Source organism: Astatotilapia calliptera, chromosome 2, assembly GCF_964374335.1.
Source record: "Astatotilapia calliptera chromosome 2, fAstCal68.1, whole genome shotgun sequence".
Lineage (NCBI taxonomy): Eukaryota > Metazoa > Chordata > Actinopteri > Cichliformes > Cichlidae > Astatotilapia > Astatotilapia calliptera.
Window position 1 is genome coordinate 10,139,039 of NC_137423.1, and position 21,731 is coordinate 10,160,769.

The window sequence follows — 21,731 nt, forward strand, 5'->3', positions numbered from 1 at the left end:
GTTCATGTGAGATTATTTATTTGACAACACCACAGATTCTTAAATTACATAGCTTCTGTGAAGGTGCGGCATGAGTACAATTAGACAAAAACTGATTAGAGCCCAGGGAGCAGTTAATATTCTGACAGCACTAGAACCTGGTATTTGTTTCTAAATTTTCTGGGTTGACCAATCAACACCTTTTAGGACTAGAGCACTCGAGTAGGAGAGAGCCTGGAGCTTAACAGAAATGTAGGCAAGTGGCTTTTTACAGTCACATCTCACCCTTTCTCAAACATACAGTTGCTGTTCTGCATGACATAAAACTTAAATATTTATACATTTTTGGATTTTTCAGCAGAAGCTTTTTAAAAAACAAAATCTTTGTACAGAAACTCAAAGTCCAGTGGAGAACAGACAGAAATCAAATCATGTTTAGGATCTCAGTCCCGTTTCAGCTCTGATAAAGTCAATTAATAAAATCTGAAGGTAACCAATTTCTCTGCAGATGTTCAGCTCGTCCACGGATCCCTCCCAGTCTTCTCCTGAAAAACCAAACAAAACAAGGACTTAATTTAAATTCAGCTGAAAAATAAAAACTTAACATTAAAACCTTTTTTCCCTCCACCTGGTATTTGCTGTAATGCGACAGGCTGCTGCAGTGCTGCTGTTTGGCTTCATCCTCTTCAGCGAAGATCTGCTGACACAGGTTACAGAAATAACCGACGACCGGTCGCACGAACTCCGTCCCTACAAAACAAACAAGCGACAGTGAATGCACCGCTGCACGTGTTTAAACTTCCTTATTATGCAACAGGAAGCAACAAACTAAACTGTAACTAAATGGGATTTCAAATAAGCTCAGAGGCTTTCTTACCAACAGGTTTGGTGGGTTTCTGAGGTTCAGCAGCGCCCTCTGCAGGTTCAAACTGGGGCTTCGCGTCCTGAAAGTAACAAATCAGTCATGAGCTTTAATCCTGCACTTCAGGGCAGATTTTCATTTATTTATGGCCAAAAATCTTTTTCCATCATTAACTGTGTTTTTAACTGCTGTGCAATATATTTACATTTAAAGTCTATTCATCGCACAGGTAATTTTAATAAGAAATATTTCATGGCTGAGGCAATTTGAACAAAACTACATATTTAAGACTGAACTGCAGATAAAATGAATGGAGCTATTTTAACAGCTGATTCAACATTTGAGATCTGTCAAACACAATGGGAATGCCTTTTTAGAAATTTTGTTTCTAAAAAGGCCGTTTTGTTTTGGCGTTTTGAAACTATGTGAAATGGCATTTAAGACTTTGATGTTATCCTGGGGAAACTAATATTTCTGTTGAGCTGGGATCACAGCACCTTCGCTTTCAGTTATACCTGTTCAGGTGGTGGTTTTGAGGGCTCTGTAGAGGAGACTGGTGGATCTGGACTCTCTGCATCTTTCACATTTGGTCCTGCTTCCATACAAACGTCTATTGGTGTTTCCTCCTCCTCCTGCTTGAATGTGCGTGGTGTTTCCTTTTTGATATAATCTTTTTCAGATGGCGCTTTATCAGCTGCTGGTTCCTCATTTTGTTGAGCATTTTCTTTCTTTAGTTCTTTCTTCACAGTTGTCTGAGGCACTGAATTATTGTCAGGAGCTCCTTTTGGTTCCAGCGTCTCGCTGTCTGGAATCTCTGCACACGATGACCCTTTCTCAGGAGTCTTTCTCCCTGCGGATTCCTTCTCCGGGCTGTTTTTAAGGACCTTTTCTGGAGGCTCTTTGTCCAACGATTCCCTCTTTGGAGACTTTTTGGACTCTTCTGCTGAAGTTTCTCTGAATGTAGACTTGGTTTCCAGAGTCTTTCTGGATGCGGACTTTTTCGCTTGAGTCTTTTTTGTTGTAGAATCCTTACCTGAAGTTTTTTTAGATGGCAAATCTTTCGCTGGAGTCTTTTTCCCAGTGGATTTCGTTTCCAAGATGTTTTTGGCATCCTTTTCTGGAGACGTTTTGGATGTGGACTCTTTCTTTGGGGTCTTTTTCCCTGATGAGTCTTTCTCTGGAGGCTTTTTTGACCCAGAATCTTTTTCTGGAGTCTTTTTGCCTGATTTCTCTGATGTCTTCTTCGGGGACTCCTTCCTCCCTTTAGACCTCCTGTCGGTCTCGTCCTGGTCTGAGGTCTTGGATTTGCTTCGTTTCTCGCGCTTCCTGCCTCGACTGTCCTTGTCATTGCTGCCGTCCGAGTGAACAACCCATCTGCAAGAAAGGGGTAAAGTATGAATTTCATGATTAAAAGTTCACAGAAAAGAAATTAGGAAGAGTGAAGAGGCGGTTTCGGACCCGTTGTCAAGTCTGTAGTATTTGGTGGAGATGCGGGCTTTGAGTTTGGGGCAGTTGTGGATGGCTGGTTTGCTGACGAGCTCTTCAACAGCTTTCACGGCCGCTGAAGAACTCGACATCTCAATGAAACCCTGAAACACAAAAAGAGTCTGAAAATGGTCCCAAAGGTAAAGAATCCACTCAACTCTGAACTCTAAGGGTCACAACATAAACAGGATCAACGCAATTACTATAACTCTTACTGCTAGTAGCAAATACCAAAGCCAACATACACAAACACAGCAATGTAAGATAGCCTCAAGCCAACTTGGCTGGCCAATCAATTTCCATATTATTATTTTTTTTATCCAATAGGATGGAGCCGCCTGATGATGCACAGGGATTATAATCATCATTCCTATTGCTGGGCTGAATCAACACAGTTTGGATTCCTCTATCAGCTGACAGAGGTCATGAAAATGACTGTGATGAATGATGTATATGATCAATGTATCCTTTATGCAGTTTGTATTCAGGCTAATAACTGTATCAAATTTGATTTTCATTTACAAAGATATTCCCTTTGTATCATGTATTTATAATCGGTATTTAAATTTTAAAAAGCTAAAAAAAATAAAAAATTTTTTAATCTCATCTCATTTTCTTACTGACCTCTCGTCGATTGCCAATCAGGTAATAGCGCACCACCTTCCCAAAATTTCGCAGCAGTTGGAAGAAGTCAAAGAGGGCGTAATTAGGTGGCAGGTGGCCGAAGTAAAAAACCCTGCTGGATTTCGATGTTGACTACAAGCAAAGAAAGAACAAACTGTTAAATCAGCAACATATCAGACAAAAACTCAGCCGTTATATTAAAGGTAACACTTACCTTGGGCTCATCTGCTGATTCTCCACCTGCAACAAAATCAAACAGGAAGAATATCAGAAACTGAACAGTGAGCTTTAAAAGTCAACCAAACGTGCTGGTACAACAATATGTTTTGTGTTCAGCATCACAAGACTTCCAGGTATACCTTGGTCGTCAGAGTCATCTTCTTCCAGTTCATCCAGAGTGATGCAGTTTTCCAGGTCTACAGGGAAGTCCTCCTGAAAAAGCACATCGCTGCAACTGAATCCCTTTTTTCCACTTTAAAGCTTAAAATATGTCCACACTAACATGTTCATCTAAAAGTCTTTACCAAATCCTCCTGTAGAGGAGTCTCTGTTGCTTCCTTTGACTCCTCTACTTCCTCCTTCTCTTCCTTCTTTATCTCCTTCTCCGACGCAGGTTTCTCCTCATTGCCAGGCTCTCCACCTATCACCTCCTTTACTTCATCTGTAAGGGAGTTTTTTTTTTTTTAACAAAGTCAAGCATTTCCTTTGTTTTCCTTTAAAGCCAGCTTTGCTGTGAAAGCTCAGCTCTCATTTTCTACCTTTTTCAGGTGCTCTCTCTTTAGGACTCTCTTTTTTCTCTTCCTCTTGCAGAGCCTCCTCATCGTCATCTGCCAGATTCTCTCCATCCTCAGCAATCACCTCCATCCCCTCGATGTCGCTCTCCTCTCCAGGCAACCTGAAGTGGCATCTTTAGTTAAGACTGTTCTAGTTTCACTTGCAGAGGCTTTTCTGCAAACAAAAAAAAACCTAAAACAAAAAACAGCAACATGAGGAACTCACGCTGCCTCCCCCTCCACTTCTTCTGTGTTTGAAACTTCAGGTTTGGAGTCTTCGAGAGGAGACGGTTGTCCTTTGGATGTGGACTCTGCATCTGTGTAGAAAAGAAGATTTCACACCAGCCTGTCTGGAGCGACTGGTCCTGGCATCGTGTTGGGTTTTCTTACCTGGTTTCTCTGGTTCTGCCGTCTTTTCTCCGTCCCGTCTGGAGGACTTGTTGCTGGATCTCTCTCTAGACCTGGATTTCTTATCTCTGCTGGATTTTTCCACGGATCTAGATTTGCTCCTGCTTTTTCTTTCTTTGCTTGACTTTTCTTGGGTTGTAGACTTGGCTTTTGTCTCTCTGCTGGACTTGTCTCTGGATGCGGACCTGGTCTTCTGGTCTCTGTTGGATTTTTCTCTCGATTCGTCTGGCTTCTTCGCTTGGGACCCTTTCTTGCTTTCCTTGTTGGATTTTTCTTTTGTTTTTTCTCTGGACCCTGACTTAGACCTGGTCCTGGTCCGCTTCTCACTAGTGGACTTATCTCTGGACCTGGACCGGGTTCTGCTCTTCCTTTTTCTATCCAACTTGTCTTGGGACCTAGATCTAGTTTTGGCATCTCTGCTGGATTTTTCTTTAGATTTATCCCTGGACCTGGACCTTGTTCTGGTCCGTTCCTCTTTGCTGGCCTTGTCTCTGGATCTGGACCTTCTTTTCTTATTTTCTGTCGTTCTGTCTCGGCTTGAGCTCCTTGTCCTCTTGGTGGTACTCTTCTTTGTACTTTCGTTTTCTTCTTCGTACCTCTTGGCTTTTGAAACCCGCCTACAGGACAGACCAGACAAAAGCAGGACCATTATCACTGATCACCCCTGGATGATAATCCGCCAGTTACCTTCCTATCGGGTCGGTCGTACTCACATGAGAGTCTTGTACTCTCCAGAGAAGGAGACACAAATCAAGTCACTGTTGATCCTCAGAGTGTTGGACAGATAATAATCCACCAGCTTCTGAGCATCAGGGGCGTTCTTCATCTCAACGAACACCTGAAAACAACACCTTGTATGTGTTTTCTAAAGTCTTTTAAAGTGATTATTTAAGAAAAACAAAGAAACTGTCTTCCTCTCCGGTATAGTTTTTTAAATGGGCTGAGCCTTACCATTGATGGCAGGAACAGGGTGTAGAGCGGCGGGCCGAAGCGTTTGATGATATTGATCAGGTCGGATTTTCCGTCTTCTCCCGATGGAGCGGGCGTGAAACTCACTACCCGGGAGCTCTGAGGAGACATCAAAGTGTGAAGAGACTTTATCAACAATGAAAACAGACGTTTTTCTAAATACTGAACTGTACAACGTCACAAAGAGGGAATACTCTCATATGGCCCGGCTGTAACACAGAAGCCCCACCTGCCTGCAAGCAGGGATTTCCCTGCATGTAAAAAAATAAATAAATAAATGTTGACACCTCTCGCTGTGTTTGTGAGACGGGAGCTTTTCCAGACTGAGATATTTTTCTCAGTAATAACCAAACGTTTGACACTGGGACTTTCTGTACTTTTCGTATGCAGGAAAAACTGGACACTGGAAGTGTTTCTCTTCTACCTGGAGAAAGTTGAAGGCGCTGGAGACGCTGAACACGAGCTGCTCTCCGTTCACAGTTGGAGGATAATTGCTGTGAAACTTCACCAAGTCTTTGGCCTGATCAACCGAGCCCATCTCCACGAAGCCCTGCAGGGTTTAAACCCACTTTAATAATCCTCATGTGCAAAAAAGAGAAAGAAAGCTGCTGCTCGTCTTTAAATGAACGAACATGCAAATATCATCGGTGTGATGATGAAGAACCTCGCAGACTCACCAGAGACGGAAACATGATGACCTTGATGATCTTCCCGAACGGTTCTGCAAGCTTCCTGAGGTATTTCTCATCGACAGACTGAGACGGAAACTTGATGCACACTACCTTCCCTTTCTCCAAATTCTGACAGGAAACAAACACAAAGACTTTCAGCTGATTCAGGAGGGGCTAAAGCGAACCTCATCGAGATCTTAGACACGTGTCTCTACCTTCTTTACCTTCTTCTGCTTCCACTTGCTATTCGACTGCGATGCTGCCGAACAGAAAGAACAAGTTTAAGCAGAAAAACCTAAACGTGTAAACACAAAGGCACAGCCGAGTGAGGCAGACTTACTTTGACTAGCTGCCGGGGCGCCTTTTCCTCCATCTTTCTTCTTCTCAGATTTATCGTCCCTAAAAATGACAAAAAGAGGACGATCAAACAAATTAAAAACAGAGCCACTGAATGAAAAACAAACATCTTATCAATAAAAAAAAAAAAAAAGCTGATCACAGCAGCTTTGGATCAATATCAGGACCGCTAACATCTGGACCAAAAACCCGTCCTTCAATTATTAGAAAAATAAAAAATTGATTGATTTTTGGCAGGGTCACAGCTTTTTATTAATTTTTTTCCCAGACTTAGTTGGCTGTGCTGAATGAACATCGCTCATATTTGCCATTCTTTCTTTTTTTTAATTTTAGAATTGTTCTCTCAGTTCCTTAAATTAGTTTAAAATAGCTAAGCTACACAAAAATGGCCACATTTCATCCTGGAGCCAAAAAATGCTCAATTGAAAATCACTGATCCCACATTTATCTTGACATCAACCAAAGCATTTCTTTAATGTTGGATCACTCGCCTTCAATTTGAAATTTTTATTTTATTTGTCCGCCAGATGGCACTACTTTTTACTATTCAAAGCATGGACACAGTAATTCGGTGGTCATTTTCAGTGGTCACAAGTCAAAAAGTTAATCAATTCAAATCTGCTGGCTGCTGCTGCTGCTGCAAGCCCCTCTCCTCAGCATGCGTAAGGGCGGTGTGAGTTTTGCACGAACAGAAGAGCCAGCAGTGCCACGTGGGAAGCTTACACGCAATAACCAGTCTGTCCATTTGCAGCCTCTGCTCCACCTCAGCTGGGGTCCCTATTCTTTAAAGAACTATATCATTGATACTTGACATTTATATTTCAGGCTGAAGTAGTTTTAAAAGATCGAGCAATTTAAAATGGGAAACTTACTAAAAAATATTTTTACAGTCGTTTGTTGAAATGTGGCGCTTTGGTTAAATGTCATATCCTTGTAAATTGGTCAACGTTTTTCAGGGTTCATTAACATCCACGTTGTTCAGTTGATCCATGTTTTTTTGGCTCGCTGATTATTTATTCACATCAAAAAAACAACATTTCATCTTTGAGACATGCCAAAGTTTTCCACTTTGATAAAATTCAGATCTCTGTTCAGAGGCGTGAGAACGATGATGTGGTTTCGGTCACTGACCTTCGGACCGTCTGCATGCGGCAGTCCCAGTTAGGAAACCTGTGGAGGAGATGGGAGAGTGTTATTAAACCCTGCAAGCAGTAGATGGAGAAACTTGGCGTTGATGTGAAGTAAACTCACTGCTGCAGGAGGCTGAGCTGTCCATCTGCATGGTGCCTGCCAGTCACGTGCTGAATCCAAACCTAAAAACAACAGGAAGTAAACCCGTTACCATCTCTCTTTGTGGCACTCCGGTCTCATAGGACACGTGCAGCTCCCATCATCCTTTGTTGCTGAATGTAGACCCTCACACCACCCACACAGACTGCAGAGAGAGATTCGAGGACAGGTGCACTTACCTTCTGCGACAGTACAGTGATATCACATAGCGAGCACGAGTACGGGAACGACGGCGGGACCTTCCCGTGGAAATCCAGAGCTTCTTTCCGTGTAGGCATTGAGGGCGAGGACTGACTGCTCCTCGTGGAGGACGTGTCACGGCGGCTTGCCAGAGGTTTGGACTGGTGCTCGCTAGGAAGAGGAGAAGCCGTCACCAGCGCTGATGACCTGTAATCAGCTGGTCCAGCCTCAGAGAATCGAGATGACGGCGCTCTATCTCCTCGCCTCGCTGGGCTGTAAGAAGGAACTGGACCAGCCTTACCATAATCAGAGGGGCCCTGCCTGCGGTGGAAGTCCACCGTGTACCCCAACGACGACGATGATAAGGATGACGATGGTGGCAGCTCTGCTCGGCCGGAGCTCACGGTAATCGGATTATTCCAGCGATCCATGAGCTGCTCCGAGGGAGGAGGTGGTGGTGGCAGGTGGTCCAGCGGGTACTGGACCGACGTGCGATGGAGCTGGTCCCAGTCTCTAGAGGAGGAGGAGCTGGGAGGGTAGGAGGAAGAGGAGGAGGGAGACGGAGCCCGGGGAGGGAAAGGTTTGACGGTCCCTTTCTTGCATTTGATCTGTCTGAGGATGTGTGGCAGAGACTCAATAGTGAGGACGTCTTCGGGCAGCTCAGCTAGCAGCGCCAGATCACTGGGCTCCAGACCGCAGCTGCTCAGGATGCTCAGAACATTGTCCTGCGATGACTGCAGCACTCCAGAGCCCCTGGACGAGGACGGGCAGGAGGAGGAGACAGAGAAGGAGTCTTGTGGCTGCCTGTAAAAGTCACGGTCCGCTGAGGAGTGGCGGTAGTCCACAGATCTGTAAGGCCCGGGATCAGTTCTGAGGTCGGTGTCAGGCGGCGGCTTTCTGTACGGGTAATTCTGAGACATGATGGCGAGCTGTGGAGAAACGCTCTGGGCGTTTCCTGCAGACAGAAGGTGTCAGGGAAGACAGAAGACGTAAAAGGTGATGTGAAGGTGGAGGACGAGTTGCCCTGAGAGAAAACACTTAAGAGTGAACACCACGTGCTCAGGAAGTGAAGAAGGAAAAAAAACATTATTTTCTAGATTGTGTCACGTCTGCCTCGGCTACTTTATGATAGGAAATTGCTGATAATGTAAACAAAAACATAAAAAGTGTTCATCCTGATACAGTTTTGGTGAAAGATGAAGTACACCCTCTGTCAGATGTAAGGTTTTAAGTATGAGGACATGCAGAAGCAGCGTGTGAAAAACGACAAACCCAGCAGCAATAACTGAGTTATCGCAGTGGAGGAGTTCTGGTCAAACTCTTCTTGCTTCAGTTCATTGAGGTTTGCAGCAATCACTCATGCACAGCTCTGTGAATGTCCCACCCACAGCATCTCAGTCAGGCTGAGGTGTGGACCATTGCAGCATTGGGATTATTTTCTTTTTCAGCCACTGGTGGAGATTTGCTTCTGTGCTTTGGATCACCGTCCTGCTGGACAACTGAACATCAGCTGAGCTTTAGCTGTGGGACAGGTGGTCTCACGTTTGACTCAAGAATACTTTAGTAGAGAAAAGAGTTCACTGTTCACTCAGGGACTGCAAGGTACCCAAAACATGAACCTTCCACCACCGTGCCGACAGCTCGTTTGAGGCGATTGTGCTTTGCAAACCTATGTTGTGCTGCCATGTTCTTCTCAGAGAGAAGAGGCTTTCTCCTGGAAAACCTTCCAAACAAGCCACACCTGTTATTCTAATTGTGCTGTCATGAACTTTAACATGCTAACTGAGGCCTGTAGTCTGACACGGAGCTCTTGGGTTTTCTTGTAGTTGATCATTGCACGGGCTGAGCTCAGGTGAATTTGCTGGGATGTCCCCTCCTGGGAAGATTGTTCTGTTAACACACCTGAGTAATCCAGACCACCATAATTCCGCTTCGATGAAGATCAACTAATCAATGCGTTTGATTACCAGCACCCGGCTGCTACTTACCCTCTTCATTCCCATGTAAGCCGTAAGGATGAACTTTGTTTTTCACACTCTGCTTCTGTCTAGGTTTTTGTGAAATAAATAATGACACATGTAATATGTCATCTGTTGCTGTTCATCTGAGGTTGTATTTAAATGATTTTAAGGCCTGCTAAGAATCAGATGATTTTCATTACATCCTGATACTGAAAACCTTTGAATTTGAAGCAGGTGTACTTTTCTTTTTAACCATAGTTGTACACAGTTAACGTAAAATTACGGCTGTTCATATAACGATATATATCGGATGACGATATAAAAACGTCTCTTTCATTTTATGCTATTGTTTGTTTCGGCAATATTTTTTTCATCGTTTTGATGGTCACCGTAGTGGCTATATTAATTTCTTAAAGTTCTCTCTTTCTCTTATATTTAATATAACCACACTACAGACGGACAAGCGCCTGCTTTATGCGTTGTTAACGACGGTAAAACCATCGCGTGTCCGCTGGTTTACTTTGCACATAAACCTTTCACAATAAAGCTCAAGATCCTGTTGAGACTTTTCAAAATAAACCGAATCACGTGAAAGAGTATGCAGAGTATTTACGGATGAGAAGCCAAAAAGAGCCGCCAGGTGCTAAAAAATAAACCTTGGACTCAAACGTTAGAACAGGCTTTTCCCCGCAGAACGTGGTGTAATAAATACTCACAGAGCAAACGGCGGCTGTTACAACTTATGTCTAAAAATGCATCGTTTCATGCATCAGTTAAAACACTCGACTCCAGGTACTAGAAACGCTTCACGCAGGTCGAGCTGCCCGAGATTCACAGAATTTACAGAAAATTTTAAATTTTGTGATTTGTATCGTTATCGGGATGATAGATGTCTTATATCAGGTTATGAGATTTTGGTCATATCGCACAGCCCTACGTAACATTATAGAAAACCAGAAAAGTGATAAGAATATCCTGCTGATCCCTAAATGCTGTTAGTTTAAGCTTCAATAAAATAAAGAAGAAATTAATAAAAAATAAACACAGTTCTTCTTTAAACTGCTAGCTTTAGAGGTCTGTACAACAGATTATCTGCCATCATCTTCTCCTATCCCAGCACCCTCCTCTGTCACACCAGACCATGTCCTCCTTCATTAAATCCATGAACATCTTCTGACGTCTTCCTCTTTTCTTCCTGCCTCGCAGCTCCGATACATCCACTCTCCGTCCTCTGCAAATGTCCATGATACCAGATATTCAAACCTATCTAAACGTTTACTCTCTCTGCTCTTCACATGTCCACCTCCCCACCTCTCATTCACACATATATTCTGTCTTGCTTCTACTGACTTTCATTGCTCTCCTCACCAGAGCATATATTCACCTCTCCACACTTTTGCTAGAGATCACAGTGTCGTCAGTAAACATTAAAGTAAACAGAGACTCCTCCCTGAACTCATCTGTCAGCCTGTCCAAACACGAAGGAGCTCAGAGCAGATCCCTGATGCAATCCCACCTTGAAACCATCTCGCTGTCCTCATTTATATCCTGCCCTTATACCTTCACTTCTCAACCACTCCTGACTTCCTCATGCAGCATCAGTTTCTCCTCTGCCTACCATATTCTTTTGACCATTTTTATTATCAGTGTTTTGTTTTTGTTTTGTTATTTATTTATTTTTATTTTTTTTTGGGGGGGGGGGGGGGAGTATCAGTTTAACCAGCTGTTTAAATATAGAGACACTGACGCAGGTAGACTGTGTTTTACAGGTGGAACTATAACGCGACACAGAAACATAGAAAATGTTGGCCATAGAGCGGGAAAAATGCATGTAATTTTCATTAATGTAGAGCAGGGTTTGTGCAGGATTGGTGTAACCCGAATTAATCCTCTCTGATCAGAGATGTGTTGAACGTTCAGAGAAAGAGGCTTCTAGGAAATTCAGCGCGCAGTGGTTTCATTGTGGTCGAGCTGAAAGTGTGATCTAAGAAAATGCCGAGTTTCAATCAGAAACATCGTCGAACAAAACCGAACCAAAAAACCCGTCTAATTTCTAACCTGTGTAGAAAACAACTCCGCTAACAGTTAGCTAGCGGCTAAACGTAGAGGAGGAAATAAAATCAGCGGCTCACCTCAAATCACCGCTGCACCCTCTCAGGTGATCCACGCAGCTCCAGGCAAAAAAACAACTCGTGGACCTTGGACCTGCCGCTGGCTTCGTTTTCCACGAAAACAGATGCAGAAAGTCGACGATTGAAAGCCGCAAGCAACCTAGCTGTTTCGTCGTCTTCTTCTTCTTCTTCTTCTTCTTCGGTTTACAGGGGTCTGTACATCGACGCATTCTCGCCCTCTGCTGGTGGGGAAAAACAAGTTGAAACAAAATAGATCAATTAAAAATTTTGTCAAATTAAATGAAACCAAAATAAAAAAAATTTGGAGGAAAACACATTTATTATTAAAATATAAAATAAGCTAATATATTAATATATTACACTTGAAATTATTTATTAAAGAAAACATTAATAAACATGAAAATAATGCATAATATATACATAAATTTAAAATTCATAAAAAATATATTAGGTTAGTAATATATTATATATATATTGAATATTATATTAATTTAAAGTACAATCTAAATTAATACAATACAATATTTTCAGAGATAAAAGTAACAAACACTAAAATTTATAAATAATGAATAAAATTAAGACATATTTATAGATTAAATGTAAAATGACATGATGTAAAAAATGTAAGTAATAAAATACAGTCCATTCAAAAATGTATGTACTAAAATAATAAAGTAATAATAAAAATAACAAAACAATCATTTGAGATAAAATTAATGGAAATTAAATAAAATGTATATAATAAAAATATTAGAGAATATGGATGTAAATAAATGCTAATTAATCAAAATAACTAAAGTTACTTTATAGCTTATCAACATTTTCACACATGTCACACATAATGTCTGAATTAACTATTTTAAAAAATAATGAAAAACAAGGAAGCTGAATAGTATCAGAAAACTAATTTTAGTGGACGCAAATCATGTTTTGATTGCCCCACTTGGCCTCTGTTTGAGAAGCACTGGTCTATAGAAATATATTTATTGTATTTTACTGACCTTTTCACTCAGTGTTTTACTGACCTGCTATATTTTACTAAAGTGAACGCTTAATTTGTTGTAATTTTATGTGTTGAGATACTTTATTTGTTAGAGGGACTTATTCTTTTATATTCTTATGGCTTGTGTTTACTGTTTATATACAGTAAAAGTGTATATGATCATATATGATGTATATTATCAAATCTACCCAAAGTGATTCAGCATTTTGCTTTTAAGTACTTTTAATGTACTTTGTTTTTGTTTTGTTTTTTAGTTTATTTAATTAATTTGTTTAGTTTCAATTTCTGTCCTCCAAACTTAAAATCTTAACTTGTTTTTTCTCCTACTGGTGCTCATCTGATAGATAAATGAAATGTTTTGGGATAAATTTGTGGAATTATGTTAGAGAAGTTCATTTGCAGTAATTTTTTTGTTGTGTTGTTGTGTGTAACCACAAGGTGGCGATCTAAGACTTCGGTGTGCTTGTTAAACGTTTACCTCTCCTCCTCCTCCCTGTGTGGATTGGAAAGCTGAGGCAGATGAAGAAGACAACATTCAGATTCAGAGCAGACAGTAAAAAAAAATAAAAACACGATATACTTTACATATGACGCTCGCACTAAATATAACAAATTTAACTAATAACAAAAACATTTATTCACAAAAAGGATAAAAGAAAACAAAGTGATGTTAATAAATGTATACTAATATACTGATAACCAGGCGGTCTCTAACGAAACACACCAAAAATTTTAAATCATTTTTAAAAGCTAAATTAAAAAAGAAATCAAGAAATAAACCATAAATAAATAATAAAAGAATAATAATAATAATAAAGGAAATTTGTTTTAATGCAGTAAATATATGACAGTTACAAAATATAAATAATTGCAAAATACTGCAATTAAAAATAAAATGATCACTGGGTAAATTAATATAAATAAATATTTAAATATTAAAACACGTTACATGTTTTACAAGTTAAAAAGGAACAAAACAAGGATCTATACATTTTTGATAAAACAGTAAAATATTTTAATAAAAGGTTAACATGATAAAAAATCAAAATGAAAATAAAATATAAACAAAAACGTAATACAATAAATATAGTAACAGCAGAATAACATAACTGGTTTAAATACATTGAATTAATAAACTATATAATATATAATAATATATATATGTGTGTGTATTGTAATGATCCAAGACAAATCTAGATTTCACTTCACTTTCACTTCAAGATTTCAAACCAGGAGAAGAAATACATGAAAATTATAACACTTACAAAAAAAAGGAAGAATCGTAAAAAGGAGAGAAAGAAAGAAGAAACTGAGCCTGTCTCATTTTTGTTGCCTTAAAATCAAAAATAGAAAATTTACTGTTAAAGACACAAATATCATAAGAATAAGGACACTTTATTCAGCAACATATGTGAAACACAATAAAAACAAAAACATCTCACTGAAAAATTGCTGAAATAAAAGTAAACTTGTTATTATTAGTAGGAGTCATACAGCAGGTGGAGCCACAGACCACATGTTGTACATCACTGAGGCCGCTATCAGAGCTGTGAGTACAGCAGAATGTGTACTGCAAGTACCATAAGTATTTGTACTGTTTCAAATAACTCAGTAAAATACTCTTCTTTTTGTGTCTGAACTACGCAATAAATTCATACACAACCTCAATAAATTTCACAATCAGTTCATTTATCAGCGCTGCTGATAAAATCGACAAAATCGGAACAATTTGTAATTTGTAACAATTTGTAACAATTTGTAAATGTAACATAAAACATGCAGTATTTAAAACATTTCAGTCACAAAACTTTGCATTCAAACATTCAAACAAAGGGAAAAATCTGTCTTTAATATATTCAGGTTTTCAGGATGCATTACTGCTAAATTAATACCAGTCTACATATGCATTTATACATAAATGATACATCAAGAAATTCTTCATTCATGGAAATGGAGATGATATAAACAGTATTGATACTAGTCATAATAGCTGTAATAATTTTAATGATAGCACATACAATTTCAACGATTATTATTATTATTATTATAAAAATTCTTCCTTTGATACAAATCCTTTCCTGTGTATATATATATCACTGTGCAGCAGTGCTGCGGGTGTAGTTTAGTTGTGTGTTGGTTCCATGCAGAGCCGTCAGCCCATCAGTTACATGTTGTAACTGTTTATTGTCACCAGGTGGAAGCATGACAAACAGCCATCCTTCAGCTGCTGGAAATTTATACAAAGAGCTTTAATTAAGTACACACTGTAATGAACTTTAATTCCAATTTTGATAGCAAAGTACTCTGAGGTACCTTTCTACAGGAGCCTCGTCTTCTTAAGTCATTATCGGTTTCAGCAAATGAAAGTATTTTTTTAAAGAATATAATATAATATAATATAATATAATATAATATAATATAATATAATATAATATAATATAATATAATAGTTAGTAGTTTTTTATGTAATATTCTTGCATTCTTTAAATAAAGTAAACAGGGATAAAACTTTTTTTTTTTCTAATTATACAGCAGCTAAGTATATATTTGTCCTTCTCTTCAACTGAACGCTAACTGGAGGTAAACAGTTGTGCTTAAATGAGCTGTTAGCCAGTGTAGGCAGCTTACTGAGCTAAAGCTACATCTGCTTGGTGTTTGCCAGCCTAATGTGTTTTAAAGCTTGAAGCTGTTTTTTCCGACTGAAATAAAGTGATTATTACAGCGTTTAGCTTTTCTAAGTGTTTTATGTTATTTTTGGTGTGTAATGATGTATTCAGCTGTTATTCAAGGGGAAAATGTTGGAGCCCACAGTGAAGGCTTACGCTTACTTGAAGTTTAATTTATTTATAATGTAAAAGAAAAGAAGCTGAAAAATCTCCACAGTCAGCCTCATACATGGAAAGAGATAAAAATATCCAGTAGACACTCGTCCATTGACTGATTACAAGAAGTTTGTGTCTTTAATCAGCTGATGGGGTCCAACATTTGGTCCTGAGGGGATAATTAAGATCCTGCTTCTCTGTTAGTGGGAGTCATATCTGACAGCAGGTGCTTTTAAAGGAACAATCCCTCCAAAATTAAAGCTGACTGTGGGACCATGTTGTGCCCTCTCCAAACCTCCCTTTAGATTTTTATTCTGTGATAATGACAGTAATGAGGTGATCTTTGTTTCTGCTCCCTGTCACACTCAGAGATGACAAATGGATGTTTCTACATTATGCATGGCTGTTTTGTTCGTCGGAGCACTTACTGTCCAAACCTGATGAGATCCTCTCCTTCAGGTTTCTGCCCCATTTCCCTCCTCTGGATATACATCTGCAGCGGCATTAATGTTTAAATCAAGTGTTTTGTCATTAAAATGGAGGAGCAGCTCACATCACTTCTCTCAAACACAATCCTGCTAAGTGAAATTAAAGTAAAATATTCATCAGTGAAGTTAATCTGCATTTGTGTAACAACAGCTCGAGCTAAAGTGGCTCCTGAGCATCGAGGCGAGTTTTTAAACTGCTCCGAAAACCATAAAACACTGTTCAATGATCCATATTTTATAAAAATAAATTAGTTTAGTTTAGCTATTACAAAAGCAAGCCAGCAAACAAAATGAAAGTGCTACTTCAATAACTTTGCCTGGACATCCTTGTTAAGAGTTTAAGAATTGTTTTATACGAGCTTCTAACTAATTGGAAGAACCCCCCCCCCCCCCCCCCCTCAACCTACAACTTTCAGGCCCATATTTAGGTTCACCATGCAACACATGAGTCAGAATTCACAATAAATAAAAATAAATGGCCTGAAACTAATTTAAAAATCATGCTGCACTGTGACCCGTGTTAAAACAAAGACACATGCATTCATCTCATTTTTGCAATAATCTCGTTAATGTTTGGACCTCTACTACATGTTAAAACATCAGCATCTGTCCAGTGTAGTTTGCGCTGTTATACCGCACGAGATTACGCTGCTAGTTCAACCGGGTTTCCTCAGAAAGCTGATTTAAGAAATTTAATTAACCATAATAGACTTTAGACAAACTTACAAACAACCCTTGTGCTCTAAGAACTCACCCTGAAAGTTAAATCACGGTAAAAATAAATGTTAATCAGAAGTCATCTGAGGAGTTCTTATCGCTTAAAGGTCGTTCATGAGCTTCGTAAGGAGCAGAGACCTGAAATTACATGACATAACATCCTGTTAATCTTCACCTTTAAGCTCCAGGGGATCCAATCATGACATCCAAGAGAACCAATAAAAACAAACTGACTGAACAAGGCGGAGATATTCAAGGTGGGTTAAGAAACAATGGAGAGATGGCGACTGTTTCTTGACTGCAGTAACTACATTTGCAGCCTAACTTTGATTGTTTTCTGTTTTCATTGATTCCATTACTGTAGAAAGGAGTCGGATTGTGCATGCAGGTCTCCGCTGATTTTAATGTCATATCATACTCAATGACAGGTTCAGCCACACTGGATTCTAGTCTTTTTAAACCACTGTGAAGGGGCGTCCACACAAGAAGCAACCAGCAGCGAGGTGATGACCAGAGACCACAGAGAGTCACTGACATGTCTGCTGAATGCTTCCCATGTGGGCAGAGCTTTGAGCTGGGAGTGCTTGTTGATATTTTTAGGGTAAGCTACAAGTTCTCTGAAAGTTTGTAAATGCAGGACCAGGTGATTTTATTTCAACTTGGCAGGTGCGATGATTTTGCAACAAAAATATGACTATCAAGGCAAAGTCATGCTCCTCCCACACCTCCCTTGACCCCACCTTTCCATCCTTTTTTAAAAGCACTTCTAACTGTTAATCTAAGAAGATTTTAACGATTGTAACTGCCTCTCTACACTTTGTTAAATGTCATACCTCACTTTAATCTGCTAGCTTTAAACCACCATCGAAGGAGGCCCTCTTAGAGAGGTCTCTTATTAGCTGCTACAGAAGAATCTCCAATCCCACTGTGTTCAGCAAAACCACTAAAGAAGCTGTTCACAAGCAGTTAATGGAGTCAGAACAGGGCTCGTTTCTAGCTCAATATTTAGTAAACAATCCCTCTATGACGTCACACAGAGCCAAAATAAACAAACAGTGAAACAGTGAAGTCTGAAGGCTGAGCTTTCAACTGTTGGATCTGTATGATGCCATCAGTGATGTCAGGCACAGAAGCCCCACCCACCTGATGTTTAAACAATCTGTTTCAGAAGGGCAACCAATCAGAAGGAAGTTGACTGAGAGGAGGGAGGAGCTAAAACAGCATTTTTCATATAGATAATGAACCAAAACCTGGTGTAAGGCAAAGAAAGAACTGAAAATCATAGTTGAAATGTCAGCTATTAAGCACTGAGGCGCTATACTGAACAACAGTGCTGATATGTAAAGTGTAACATGACAAAAATGATATTGCATCAAAACATAAAAGCAGAATTAAATACAAATGTAAGTGGATTCTCTGCTGTTTAAACACTGTGACATTTACCCAGCAGCAGCAGCTTCTACCCGACAACAGGCGAGTCATCAGCGAACAGATTTACTGTTGCCCAAAGTTTTTACAGTGCGACATAAAAACACGCTAAGGTCATGTTTTATTTATTTGTTCCATCATAATTAGCAATTTAAATAACCCTGCTACATTCAGGAGGACTATTACACTGAATCCATCCTCTGGGACCCATCAGGCCTCAGAGAGCCCAGCAAAGGGGTCCAAACTGAGGTCTGCAGCCCTCCAGGAGGTCACAAAGGACTGATGGAGCTGTTTCCTTATCCCTCTGTTTGATAAGTGTAGTTAGTTTTATTTTAATACCAGATAACAGAATGAATGAGCCCTATGAAAACTTGCATCATAAAAAAGCTTCAACTTTTAACAATCAGTCCACCTTAACACGGATTAAGGTGGACTTTCTGGATTTAAAGTGTTTGTCATGAGCTTCTTATAACAAACCCAATGACAAATTTTTTAAACTCTCAAAAAATGTACATCTCATACTCAAAAAGTTAAAGACGCTGCACTTGGGTGGAGGTCGAAGGTCGCTGCACCTCATGAATGATGTGAGTTCTATGCTTTCACGGTTCAAAGTTGCGTTCTCCGATCTCCTTCACGGCTTCATGTTTCCTCCATGTTCGACAACCTGATTATTTAGTCTGATCTTCATCAACAGGGCCGCGATCAAAGTCACGTCTTCATCACTTTGAGCCGGCGTGAAACAAGCTCAGCATCATCCCCTTTGCAGTGTGACACTCTGCGGGACGGCGGCAGATCCGCCAGCGTCACCGCTCGTCCCGCAGGACCACAGACGCTCTGAACACAAAGACGACTGTAATCACAGTGAGTCTCAAGGGTGAGCCAGTGCTGACCTGACAGGAAGGTTATTAATAATTTTATAATGAGAGGCATCAAAAAATGCCACCTGCTCTTATATCAGTGTCATTTAACTCATAATATTTACAAAGGAAAATACAGGTATAAACATACTTCAGACTACAGCTGATTTTAAAGGCCTGGAGAACATGTCAAAGCGAGACGTAACCAACAAAACGAGCACAAAATTAATAAAATGTCCTGAACCTGCACTTTTTTAATGACCAGCAGGGGGCGACACACCCGCTGATCAAAGAAGTCTGATTCTATAGAAGTCTATGAGAAAATGACCCTACTGCTCACTTGATTAATGTTTTCAGTGAAGGTTTTAGTGATGACTTTATGGTCTCAGTTGCTGTTTTTAACTCTTATTAAATAAAAAATAGTTTTCATTTTGTAAATTTTGACATCACTAGAGTAAAAAAAGACGATAAAGCCGGGGACGAGCTACAGTGTCAATAAAAGGTCACTGCCATGCTCAGTTTCTCAGTCAGAGAAACTGTTCATCACATCCTGTTTAAAAACACATAGCTGACAGCACAGTACTCTGTCCAACTTTTATAGTCAGTCTGTCGTGGGTTTTTACCTTTTTAATACGGTAGCGACACTGCAAACAGGTACAAAATGAACTGTAGCAACTGTGAAGTGCAGTGGTTTCTTTATCTTCAGTTGGATTTTATCAGGGGAAACAAGTGCACATAAAAACACACAGATTTAAAAAATAAATATATCTTCATACAGAACAGAACTTTTACATGGAGTATTAAAAGTTAAGGAGCTGAGCTTCTACACGTCAAACAGGAAATCTTTCTTCTTCTTTCAGCTGCTCCCTTCAGGGTCATCTTCTGCCATCTCCTCTTATCCCGGCATCCTCCTTTGTCACACCTCCTTCACTACATCCATGAACCTCCTCTAAGGTCTTCCTCCTCTCCTCCTGCCTGGCAGCTCCGGTATATCCACTCTTCCTCCTCTGCACATATCCAAACCATCTCCACTTTCTTTGACTCTGAGCTCTCTCTGACGGATGATCTTCAACTCTTCCACCTCCATCTCAGTCTTCATAGCAGGTCTTCTAAACATTCATGGTTGTATGAGTGAAACCTATGGAAGCCCGTTTCCGCCACTAAAAAAAAAAAAAAAGCTAGTATCCATAACTCGAAATTTCGAGTTATTTTCTCGAAATTGCGAGTTATTTTCTCGAAATTTCGAGAAATATAACTTGAAATTTCGAGTTACTTTTCTCAAAATTTCGAGTTAGCTCTGCCAATCAAAAATATACGTGAATGAGGTCGCTTTCTTGTTACCCGGAAGCATATGGCGCAGGACCGCGCACTCAAAAACGGATCCCAACAAATTAAAGTATGTTTGCTGATAGTAACACCATGCGATTCAGCTAATAACACAGGGATTTCATCATTTGTGAAACCAGGCTGAAAACACTCAGCAATCTGTGCATTCACGACTGGATGTAATACCGGTAGCTTAGCTGTAGCATTTGTAGCTGAGGGCTTCAGCTTCCGGGTAACATGGAAATGATGTCATTCACGTAGATTACTGATTGGCAGCGCTAACTCGAAATTTTGAGTTGCTTTCCTCAAAATTTCGAGATAATAACTCGAAATTTCGAGATAATAACTCGAAATTTCGAGTTATGGATCCTTTTTTTTTTTTTAGTGGCGGAAACGGGCTTCCATAGAAACCCACTTTTGATTCTTAGTTAGCTTTAATTATGTGACAGATCTGAACCCTACAGGCTTCATCCCTCATCTTCTGCTTATTGATTATCTTTGCAGCTCATAACTTCAGTGTTGTCTGCTGAGTCCATCTGCATTTACAGAGAAAAAAAATCCACCATCATGGAAAATTAAAAAAAATGATAGATCAAATAAAGGATAATTTTATACACTATAGTAAACAATTGACTCTAATTTGATGACTTTTGGAGCTACAACACAAAACCCTGCATGCAAAAACAGCCATGCAGGAAAACTGTACTGGAGTCTGAAGTCCTGCAGAGGAAAGTTTTGTCTTTTTTTTTTCTTTTTCCAGCAGCGGAGAGGTGTACTGAGGATAAATTCTTTCTTCTCTTCAAACTTTCCTAAATTTCCATGAAACAAAGAGCAGAAATAAAAGAGTGAAGCGAGGCAGTCAATGTGGCGCTCTGATGTAATATTGATGACCCTCCTCCTCTCCTGACGACCTCTGTTTGGTCGTCTCATGTTTTATCAAATATTCATGAAGCTCTGCGTCCCCTCGCCCTCCTCCCTCAGACCCCATAATGCATCTGTAATGTTCTGTCAGGTGAGGCATGATGGGAGAAAGGATGATGGAGCAGAGATCCTGGAGGGATGGAGGAGGCTAATTCCTGATCACAGGCAGTTTTTTCTGTCTTTTCTTCTCTCAGTTTAAAATTGCAGAAGTTTGAGGAGCTCGATGTTGAACCCAGAGGAACTCTGAGCTTCTTTTTATTCTTTTCTCTCCATTTCTCTGTCTCTGGTTTTAATCGCCGTCTCACTCTTTCTTTCTGCCTCTCCAGCTTGGGCTTTCTGAAAAAACAAAAAAAAAACAAAAAACATTTTTCATCTGCTGTCATCTCTCAGAACCACCAATGGGAGGAAACCTAACTGTGACCAGATGAGGAAAGGTTGGTAATGATTTGTTTGGAAACATGTTCACGCTGAAATTAAA

The 21,731-nt window shown here is 39.9% G+C and overlaps 1 protein-coding gene across 3 annotated transcripts; it reads right to left on the reverse strand.

Moving 5' to 3' along the window:
• Position 1: 1 nt before the first annotated feature.
• Positions 2-11,871, reverse strand: LOC113031883 (uncharacterized). Of its 3 annotated transcripts, none has more exons than XM_026184398.2 (22): positions 11,692-11,871; positions 7,598-8,553; positions 7,380-7,441; positions 7,260-7,298; positions 6,112-6,170; positions 5,996-6,030; positions 5,778-5,900; positions 5,525-5,650; positions 5,083-5,199; positions 4,845-4,969; positions 4,114-4,748; positions 3,950-4,040; positions 3,709-3,845; positions 3,475-3,611; positions 3,310-3,382; positions 3,165-3,190; positions 2,951-3,082; positions 2,300-2,430; positions 1,357-2,215; positions 857-923; positions 608-729; positions 2-524 (listed from the first exon to the last, which is right to left on the reverse strand). In XM_026184398.2, exons 2-22 carry the CDS (start codon positions 8,516-8,518, stop codon positions 492-494), a joined length of 4,050 nt encoding a protein of 1,349 aa, XP_026040183.2. In that variant the 5' UTR covers positions 8,519-8,553; positions 11,692-11,871; the 3' UTR covers positions 2-491. The 3 variants fall into 3 exon arrangements, with proteins under 3 accessions (XP_026040183.2, XP_026040174.2, XP_080161387.1); XM_026184389.2 differs by having other exon boundaries at positions 5,987-6,030; XM_080305261.1 differs by lacking the exon at positions 11,692-11,871 and having other exon boundaries at positions 5,987-6,030; positions 7,598-8,568.
• Positions 11,872-21,731: the final 9,860 nt, after the last annotated feature.

Coding starts and splice junctions, on each gene's coding strand:
- LOC113031883 (XM_026184389.2), bottom strand. CDS start 8,518: ATGTCTCAGAATTACCCGTACAGAAAGCCGCCGCCTGACACCGACCTC. Junction 5,651..5,777: donor TCATCATGTTTCCGTCTCTG/GTGAGTCTGCGA, acceptor TAAACCCTGCAG/GGCTTCGTGGAGATGGGCTC. Junction 3,846..3,949: donor GAAGTGGAGGGGGAGGCAGC/GTGAGTTCCTCA, acceptor ATGCCACTTCAG/GTTGCCTGGAGAGGAGAGCG.